The sequence below is a fragment of the Rana temporaria genome, chromosome 7 (assembly GCF_905171775.1).
Source record: "Rana temporaria chromosome 7, aRanTem1.1, whole genome shotgun sequence".
In the NCBI taxonomy this organism is placed as follows: Eukaryota; Metazoa; Chordata; class Amphibia; order Anura; family Ranidae; genus Rana; species Rana temporaria.
Genome location: NC_053495.1, coordinates 210,510,366 through 210,520,934, shown reverse-complemented (window position 1 = coordinate 210,520,934; position 10,569 = coordinate 210,510,366). Strand labels below are relative to the sequence as shown.

Below are 10,569 nucleotides of genomic sequence, written 5' to 3'. Positions count from 1 at the left end.
ATGGCCAGTCCGGGCCTGGTCCTGAGGCACAACAAGCCTGAGCTCATGAGAGAGTTCTTCCACCCTGACATGGAGGATGCCCAGAGCTCAGCAGCTGGAGTGCCTGTGAGTCCATCTGAGTCTGTGCCAATACCCAATGTGCCCATGTCCTCCCAGTCTGAGGTGCCCCAGTCTGTGCCAACACCCAATGTATTCGTGTCTCCCCAGTCTGTGGTGCCCCAGTCTGTGGTGCCCCAGTCTGTGCCAATTCCCAATATGTCTGTGTCTCCCCAGTCTGTGATGCCCCAGTCTGTGGCAATTCCCAATGTGTCTGTGGTGCCCCAGTCTGTGATGCCCCAGTCTGTGGCAATTCCCAATGTGTCTGTGGTGCCCCAGTCTGTGATGCCCCAGTCTGTGCCAACACCCAATGTGTTTGTGTCTCCCCAGTCTGTGGTGCCCCAGTCTGTGCCGATTCCCAATGTGTCTGTGTCTCCCCAGTCAGTGGTGCCCCAGTCTGTGTCAATTCCCAATGTGTCTGTGTCTCCCCAGTCTGTGATGCCCCAGTCTGTGCCAATTCCCAATGTGTCTGTGTCTCCCCAGTCTGTGGTGCTCCAGTCTGTGCCAATTCCCAATGTGTCTGTGTCTCCCCAGTCTGTGGCAATTCCCAATGTGTCCGTGGTGCCCCAGTCTGTGCCAACACCCAATGTGTCCGTGGTGCCCCAGTCTGTGCCAACACCCAATGTATTCGTGTCTCCCCAGTCTGTGTCTCCCCAGTCTGTGGCAATTCCCAATGTGTCCGTGGTGCCCCAGTCTGTGCCAACACCCAATGTGTTTGTGTCTCCCCAGTCTGTGGTGCCCCAGTCTGTGCCAATTCCCAATGTGTCTGTGTCTCCCCAGTCTGTGTCAATTCCCAATGTGTCTGTGTCTCCCCAGTCTGTGGTGCCCCAGTCTGTGGCAATTCCCAATGTGTCCGTGTCTCCCCAGTCTGTGGCAATTCCCAATGTGTCCGTGGTGCCCCAGTCTGTGCCAACACCCAATGTGTCCGTGTCTCCCCAGTCTGTGTCTCCCCAGTCTGTGGCAATTCCCAATGTGTCCGTGGTGCCCCAGTCTGTGCCAATTCCCAATGTGTCTCCCCAGTCTGTGGTGCCCCAGTCTGTGCCAATTCCCAATGTGTCTGTGTCTCCCCAGTCTGTGCCAATTCCCAATGTGTCCGTGGTGCCCCAGTCTGTGCCAATTCCCAATGTGTCTGTGGTGTCCCAGTCTGTGCCAATTCCCAATGTGTCTGTGTCTCCCCAGTCTGTGGTGCCCCAGTCTGTGCCAATTCCCAATGTGTCCGTGTCTCCCCAGTCTGTGCCAATTCCCAATGTGTCCGTGTCTCCCCAGTCTGTGGTGTCCCAGTCTGTGCCAATTCCCAATGTGTTCGTGTCTCCCCAGTCTGTGGTGTCCCAGTCTGTGCCAACACCCAATGTGTCTGTGTCTCCCCAGTCTGTGCCAATTCCCAATGTGTCTGTGTCTCCCCAGTCAGTGGTGCCCCAGTCTGTGCCAATTCCCAATGTGTCCGTGGTGCCCCAGTCTGTGCCAATTCCCAATGTGTCTGTGTCTTCCCAGTCTGTGCCAATTCCCAATGTTTCTTTGTCTAGCCAGTCTGTGGTGCCCCAGTCTGTGCCAACACCCAATGTGTCTGTGTCTCCCCAGTCTGTGGTGCCCCAGTCTATGCCAATACCCAGTGTGTCAGTATCTCCCCAGTCTGTAGGTAAGGTGTCGGTTGCAGAGAATGTGTCCAATCCTTCTGTGTCTTCTAAAATTGCAGAGGCAGCAAGAGGTGCGGTGGCTGGTGCATCAGGTGCGGTGCCAGTCCCCCTCCCTCGACGCTGCAGGGTTCCTGTTAAGGATGGTGGGGTGCAGAGGAGTGGGGAGGATGGTGAAGAGGCTGGCCTGGTGGTGGACAGGGGAGGGGGGTGAAGGGGAGGATAGGGGTGGGGAGGCTGCTGACTCCAGGTTGTCCAAGGATGATATGGAGTGGTTGGAGGATAAAAGGAGGAGGGGCAAAAGGAAGAGAAAAAAAGGAGGTACAGTTACCCTAAGTCCTGAGGTTTTGCCTTTGGCGAATAAATTTAAGGTGCTGTCTGATGATGATGATGATGATGAATGGGGCTCGTTTAGTTCAGCATCCTCTATGGATGAAGAGTGCCAGGGTGCAACGAAGCGCGCTGGTTCTCCAGGGAGGGGGAGGAGCCAGGCTAGGAAACGCCCCCAACTACCCTCATGGCAGTTCCCACTCATTTTATATAAAAGGCGACATGCATGGTGATGCTCTTTAGTCTGACTCTCCCGTAGGGATTAGGTTGTGCGCAATTTGGTTTGCACCGCTTATTATGTTCTTGTGTTTTTCTGTATAGTCCTATCCAATTATTTTGTAAATATGTTTTATTTATTATGGTTTTATTGTATATAAGTTGTTGTTTGTAAGAATCTTCAATAAACAAAATTAACCCCTCATAATGGGCACAGTGAGGGGTACACACCCGGGAACTCAGCGCAGGGATGGTGGGAACCCCTCATAATGGGCACAGCGGGTGTACAGACCCGGGAACTCAGCACAGGGATGGTGGGACCCCTCATAATGGGCACATACCTGGGAACTCGGCACAGGGTTGGTGGGAACCCCTCATAATGGGCACAGCGGGTGTTCAGACCCGGGAACTCAGCACAGGGATGGTGGGAACCCCTCATAATGGGGCACAGACCCGGGAACTCAGCACAGGGATGGTGGGAACCCCTCATAATGGGCACAGCGGATGTACAGACCTGGGAAATCAGCACAGGGATGGTGGGAACCCCTCATAATGGGCACATACCTGGGAACTCGGCACAGGGTTGGTGGGAACCCCTCATAATGGGCACAGCGGGTGTTCAGACCCGGGAACTCAGCACAGGGATGGTGGGAACCCCTCATAATGGGGCACAGACCCGGGAACTCAGCACAGGGATGGTGGGAACCCCTCATAATGGGCACAGCAGGTGTACAGACCCAGGAACTCAGCACAGGGATGGTGGGAACCCCTCATAATGGGCACAGCGGGTGTACAGACCCAGGAACTCAGCACAGGGATGGTGGGAAACTGCCATTCCACTCCTTGTCAGTGAAGGGTGTGGTTGCTGGTTCCTTAGCTCCTGTGCTCCAGAGACCAGGGGCTAGAGTGGCTTCTCTGCCCCAGGAGGGATGCTGGATCCTGGGGAAGAGCCGGGCGGGGCCCCCCTGGATAGGCCTGTGGAAGATTCTGGGCCTACCCAAAGGAAAGATGAGTCCCTGTCAGCCTTCAGACAGAGGACTGTCAGTAAGTTGAAGCGGATTGAGAAGGAGGAGGAGAAATTGATGGTTTTGATGGCCGAGTTCAGAAAGAAAAAACAGATCTGTGCTAAAGTATACAGTAAGAAAAGACCAGCTCTGAGGCCTGAGCTGAAGGACCTGGAACAAGCTGTGAGGAAACAGAAGGATTTGCTGTATTCTCTGAAGGAGAAGAGCGGAATATTTAAAAAAATATATAAGAATGAGGAGCGATTTAATCGCATGAGAAGAGGAGCCGCTTCATGCATGGAGGATGGGGAAGCCAGCGAGGAGATGCAGGTGCAGGCACCTCTGACATTCGCTGAGCCCTCTGCCCCCTTCACACCCCAGCAATGTGGAATGTCTCAGGAGGGTGAAGGTCCTGCCATGCTGGATTTCATAACCAAGTTGGAATCCCCTCCAGATGCGGTTTCCCCGGATGGTGATGTCAAGATGGACGCCGTTTCTAGTCCTGTGGAGAGAGCAAGATCCACCATGGAGTCTGCAGCAGCTGAGGGAAGCTCTGGTCCCAGCCATAAAATCGCACAGGTGACAACCCAGCAAGCAGGTACAGTGTGTGTGCAGGATGGTGGTGGGAACTTTATTAATGACAATAAGCTTGCTGAGGGTTGTAGTGCTGCAGGCAGTCAGCCCATGGACAATGTACAGCCTACACCTGATAAAAACTGCCAGTCTGCGGAGAGGTCCATGGACAATACAGTGACTTTGCCTGGACCAGGCACAGCGGCTGTACCTGCGAATGATGGAGGAGATGCTGGGTGCAGTAGTGCCACAACTCAGCAGAAGTCTGCATTGGACAGGACTGGAGCTGTGTGTACAGAGCGGGGGGAGGGGGTGGGTCCTGCCTCTGCTAATACAATCCCAGCTGAATCAGACGCTTTGCCGGCAGGTGTGACTGTGTCTAAGGACAGGACTGCAAGTACTGGGGGTGGAAGGAAATCCTATGCTGGTGTTGCTGCTGCAGGATCTGGGAAGGGGGAACAAGCAGGGAAGGAGCATGGGAATGGGTTGTCTTCCTCCCTGTTTAAAAGGAGGAATGTTGTGCAGCTGAGGTGGGAAGGCGGTGGAATCCCCCCACATAGGAGGGCGGTGGTGGATAAGATTCTACAGATGGGGTTCACGCCCGCAGATATCTTCGCCCTGATCAGTCCGGCAGGTTCCTATGAGTATGATTTGTCCTTTCTCCGCCCGGAGTCTTTGGACATATTTTGGGAGAAATATGAACACGTGTGTAGGGGCCTGCCGGACTGGAAGGGGCTCATGCCCAAACTTGTCTCCCGCCAGCCACTCATTAAAGTGGTCACGATTCTGGTCCGCAATGAGTCCATACCACCGGGGGATCTATGTATATGGCTGAGGAGGTATGGAGACGTCCTGGGCCCCCTAAAGAAGATTCTGGATGACCGGGGAATATGGACGGGGGGATGGTCTGTACAGTTGAAACTAAAAGTCATTGACCATGTCGTCCAGCATCTGCCATCCTCAGCTTTCCTGGGGAGGGACAGGCTGACCATCTTCTATCCGGGCCAGCCAAAGCTCTGCAATAAATGTGGAGACAAGAGTCACCTTGCATCCTCCTGTCCAGTGATGAAGTGCTCTCTGTGCCAGGGTATAGGACATCTGGCTAAGGATTGTAACCTCATAAGGTGCAATCTGTGCAATGCAGTGGGACATCCTTACAGTCAGTGTCCTGAGGCAATGCACAATAAGCCTGAGCTCATGAGGGAGTTCTTCCGCCTGGACATGGAGGATGCTCGGAGCTCAACAGCTGGAGGGCCTGTGAGTCCATCTGAGTCTGTGCCAATTCCCAATGTGTCCGTGGTGCCCCAGACTGTGCCAATTCCCAATGTGTCCGTGGTGCCCCAGACTGTGCCAATTCCCAATGTGTCAGTGTCTTCCCAGTCTGTAAGTAAGGTGTCAGTTGCAGAGAATGTGTCCAATCCTTCTGTGTCTTCTAAAATTGCAGAGGCAGCAAGAGGTGCTGGTGCATCAGGTGCGGTGCCAGTCCCCCTCCCTCGATGCTGCAGGGTTCCTGTTAAGGATGGTGGGGTGCAGAGGAGTGGGGAGGATGGTGAAGAGGCTGGCCTGGGGGTAGATAAGGGAAGGGAGTATGGGGGGGAGGATAGGTGTGGGGAGGCTGCTGACTCCGGGTTGTCCAAGGATGATATGGAGTGGTTGGAGGATAAAAGGAGGAGAGGCAAAAAGAAGGGGAAAAAAGGAGGTACAGTTACCTTAAGTCCTGAGGTTTTGCCTTTGGCGAATAAATTTACGGTACTGTCTGAGGATGACTATGAATGGGACTCGTTCAGTTCTGCATCCTCTATGGATGATGAGTGCCAGGGTGCAACGAAGCGCGCTGGTTCTCCAGGGAGAGGGAGTAGCCAGGCTGGGAAACAGCCTCAGCCACCTTAATGGCGGTTTCCACTCACTTTATATAAAAGGTGACATGCATGGTGATGCTCTTTAGTCTGACTATCCCGTAGGGATTATGTTGTGCGCAATTTGGTTTGCACCGTTTATTATGTTCTTGTGTTTGTTTCTGTTTTGTATAGTCATATTCAATTGTTTTGTAAATATGTTTTATTTATTATGGTTTTATTGGATATAAGTTGTTGTTTGTAAGATTTTTTCAATAAACAAAATTAACCCCTCATAATGGGCACAGCGGGTGTACAGACCCGGGAACTCAGCACAGGGATGGTGGGAACCCCTCATAATGGGCACAGCGGGGTGTACAGACCCGGGAACTCAGCACAGGGATGGTGGGAACCCCTCATAATGGGCACAGCGGGGGGTACAGACCCAGGAACTCAGCACAGGGATGGTGGGAACCCCTCATATCGGGCACAGCGGGTGTACAGACCCGGGAACTCAGCACAGGGATGGTGGGAAACTGCCATTCCACTCCTTGTCAGTGAAGGGTGTGGTTGCTAATTCCTTTGCTCCTGTGCTCCAGAGACCAGGGGCTAGAGTGGCTTCTCTGCCCCAGGAGGGATGCTGGATCCTGGGGAAGAGCCGGGCGGGGCCCCCCCTGGATAGGCCTGTGGAAGATTCTGGGCCTACCCAAAGGAAAGATGAGTCCCTGTCAGCCTTCAGACAGAGGACTGTCAGTAAGTTGAAGCGGATTGAGAAGGAGGAGGAGAAATTGATGGTTTTGATGGCCGAGTTCAGAAAGAAAAAACAGATCTGTGCTAAAGTATACAGTAAGAAAAGACCGGCTCTGAGGCCTGAGCTGAAGGACCTGGAACAAGCTGTGAGGAAACAGAAGGATTTGCTGTATTCTCTGAAGGAGAAGAGCGGAATATTTAAAAAAATATATAAGAATGAGGAGCGATTTAATCGCATGAGAAGAGGAGCCGCTTCATGCATGGAGGATGGGGAAGCCAGCGAGGAGATGCAGGTGCAGGCACCTCTGACATTCGCTGAGCCCTCTGCCCCCTTCACACCCCAGCAATGTGGAATGTCTCAGGAGGGTGAAGGTCCTGCCATGCTGGATTTCATAACCAAGTTGGAATCCCCTCCAGATGCGGCTTCCCCAGATGGTGATGTCAAGATGGACGCCGTTTCCAATCCTGTGGAGAGAGCAAGATCCACCATGGAGTCTGCAGCAGCTGAGGGAAGCTCTGATCCCAGCCATAAAATCGCACAGGTGACAACCCAGCAAGCAGGTACAGTGTGTGTGCAGGATGGTGGTGGGAACTTTATTAATGACAATAAGCTTGCTGAGGGTTGTAGTGCTGCAGGCAGTCAGCCCATAGACAATGTACAGCGTACACCTGATAACTGCCAGTCTGCAGAAAGGTCCATGGACAATACAGTGACTATGCCTGGACCAGGCACAGCGGCTGTACCTGTGAATAATGGAGGAGATGCTGGGTGCAGTAGTGCCACAACTCTGCAGAAGTCTGCATTGGACAGGACTGGAGCTGTGTGTACAGAGCGGGGGGAGGGGGTGGGTCCTGCCTCTGCTAATACGATCCCAGCTGAATCAGACGCTTTGCCGGCAGGTGTGACTGTGTCTAAGGACAGGACTGCAAGTACTGGGGGTGGAAGGAAATCCTATGCTGGTGTTGCTGCTGCAGGATCTGGGAAGGGGGAACAAGCAGGGAAGGAGCATGGGAATGGGTTGTCTTCCTCCCTGTTTAAAAGGAGGAATGTTGTGCAGCTGAGGTGGGAAGGCGGTGGAATCCCCCCACATAGGAGGGCGGTGGTGGATAAGATTCTACAGATGGGGTTCACGCCCGCAGATATCTTCGCCCTGATCCAGGGATGGACTGGCCATAGGGACTACAGGGAGTTTCCCGGTGGGCCGATGGCTCAGTGGGCCGTTTTTTAAAACAGAGATGCTGCTTAGAGGACTTTTTTTTAACGTCCTGGCAGCGCCCCAGTGTGAAAGCACTCAGGCTTTTACACTGGTACTGCAGCGGAAGCGTTTTTCAGTCGCTTTACAGGCGCCCAAAAGCGCCTAAAAAATGCCTCAGTGTAAAAAGGGGTCCTACACTCACCCCCTCTCTTTTACACTCATTCTCTTTTTCTTAAACTCACCCCCCTCTCTCACCCACCCCCTCTCACCCCCTTTCCCTCCTCCCTATCTCTCTCATTCCCCTCTCTCTCACCCTCTCATGATATACAATAATGGATGTAGGGGCCTTTTGGTGGGCGTGATTTTTCGGGGGGGTGGGGGCAGCATTTTATTGAATTAAAGTGGGCCGGTCTGGATGAAGTCCAGGGCCAAATTTTTGTCCCAGTCCAGCCCTGCCCTGATCAGTCCGGCAGGTTCCTATGAGTATGATTTGTCCTTTCTCCGCCCGGAGTCTTTGGACATATTTTGGGAGAAATATGAACATGTGTGTAGGGGCCTGCCGGACTGGAAGGGGCTCATGCCCAAACTTGTCTCCCGCCAGCCACTCATTAAAGTGGTCACGATTCTGGTCCGCAATGAGTCCATACCACCGGGGGATCTATGTATATGGCTGAGGAGGTATGGAGACGTCCTGGGCCCCCTAAAGAAGATTCTGGATGACCGGGGAATATGGACGGGGGGATGGTCTGCTCAGTTGAAACTAAAAGTCATTGACCATGTCGTCCAGCATCTGCCATCCTCAGCTTTCCTGGGGAGTGTTGTAAGTTTTGTATGAAGAAATGATAATATATTCAATATTATTCATCAAAAATATGAAAAGGCCATTAGGTCTCAAATCTGATCATAACGATTACATATGAAGGCCATTCAGTTGGTGAAGAAGAAACATTTGACTCAGATGACCAAGTTCCCAATACATTAGCTATTTTATGACTTTTTACGAGCTTGGGTGAAAGTTGAAACAATGAAGCTCTTCTCACAGAACAAAAGAAGTGTTGACCCAGCTTTGGTGTATAAACAAGAAGAGGTGTATCATCACCACTGGTCAACTATCCTGCCATAGGGAGAGCTTTCACAGATACCTAACTGGGCTACTATCACATTGGAGTAGAATAACTCCCATTGTATCACAGAATAAGGTTGCTCTAAGGTAAACAGGCAGTATTGTCTCAGCTGTGACTTAGACAATGGCAGAGAAATACAAGTCATATCTCACACCAAGGACAAGACATGCCTCTATCTATGAGATGGACAAATCTGATACAAGTCAGAGATATTTTATAATGCATTGTATTGGAAGAATATATATCGAAATGAAATAAGTAATGTTTAGATAATCGATGAATTAGGACCAAGGGAAACAGATCCATTAGGTTAGAGCTTTGTTCGAGGAAAGAAATATATGAGAAATTTGTTTTATAAATAGAAGTGCTTAGATAAGCTACCGTAATTGACATTATGAAAGATATCACATTGTGATTATAAAAATATGAAATGTAACACATATCCATCAAGCATATATCAAAATAATTCATGCATCTACATTAATAATTATTTTGCATTTGATTGAGAGATGTAACCTATGCATTGATTGCAAAGACTGTTTGAAAAACATTTATAATGGAATATAAGAACATATTGTATTGAAATCAACAGAATACTAATTGTATTTTATATAATATAAAGATACCAGAGTCATACATAGAGGTATATATATATATATGGATAGATATATGTCGATAGTCTAAACCTAAAATATAGATATCCAACGTATAGATTATCTCACAATAAAGGTGAGACACCTAGTGGCTGGAAGTAATATTACTCGAGGTTCTCCAAGCCCAGAGAACAAGTCAATTATTAAACTGTCAGCCAATAGAAACCAAACACGTCTTGGCAGGAATGCCCATATGTGCCACAGGCCTATGATTTAAGGACAGCTGTCAGAGGGGCAGGACTGGGTATAATCTTTATAGTCCTATTGTTTTATTCAAAATAAAGAGGGAAACCCATGAGATAGGGGGGGGCAAAAAGAGAGGATCCAATCTAAGATCTAAAATCTTAATCTTGAGCTCAATGGGAGGATGAGAAGAGGACCCCATCAATAGGAGCGCCCCATGAGAGCATGCTTGCACTATGCATGAAGACTGCAACGATTTTAGCTCGGGTCACTTGCCAATAGGAAATAGCCACCTTGGGAATTGGTAATTATGTCGTTTTGATTTTATCTCAAACATATTGTTGTTCCCTAGAAATTTTGAAGTATTGAAGTATTGAATATCCTGTAGTTCTGGTTTGTTCTCATATCAATAACTTGTCACTTTTCCTTAAGAGCACAATTTTTATTATATTTTTATTTTTACATAGTCTCAATTCTATTGACAAAACTAACGTCCAATATATTTCACATTATTTGATCTTTTACTTACCTGCAGTAAAGTAACGATTAGACGTGTGAAATAGACGTTTTTGTGTCATTGTCATTTACATAAAAGTTATCTTGAGAACCTACCATGACTCAGATCAAAGGTATTGCATGCCCACTTTGGGGGTATTTTATTGATGTTCAAGTCGTTAATGTGACGCAACTGGTATTTTAATTTCATGTAAATATTCATATTTTGTCTACCAATAAATTAGCTATTTTGTATGATCATACGTCTCCGTGAATACGTTTCATATTATAGACTATGGCATATAGATTGTCTTGTATTTAAAAGCATCTTCGTTATAAAAGAATTCAAAGTAAATTACTGTGCGGGTTAATATGACCTTAAGAAAGCACAACATATAAATGGAGGCACTGCTGAGATAATGTCGATGTTTTGTACAAGATCAATCATAGCTATGGTGGTGACATAAATAATATTTTGCATGA

The 10,569-nt window shown here is 49.4% G+C and overlaps 1 protein-coding gene across 1 annotated transcript; it reads left to right on the top strand.

The window, feature by feature from the left end:
• Positions 1–9,960, top strand: LOC120946271 (flocculation protein FLO11-like). Its single transcript, XM_040361098.1, has 3 exons — positions 1–432; positions 865–1,822; positions 9,944–9,960. Exons 1-3 carry the CDS (start codon positions 1–3, stop codon positions 9,958–9,960), a joined length of 1,407 nt encoding a protein of 468 aa, XP_040217032.1.
• The last annotated feature ends 609 nt before the right edge of the window (positions 9,961–10,569 follow it).

Coding starts and splice junctions, on each gene's coding strand:
- LOC120946271 (XM_040361098.1), top strand. CDS start 1: ATGGCCAGTCCGGGCCTGGTCCTGAGGCACAACAAGCCTGAGCTCATG. Junction 433..864: donor TTGTGTCTCCCCAGTCTGTG/GTGCCCCAGTCT, acceptor CCCAATGTGTCT/GTGTCTCCCCAGTCTGTGTC.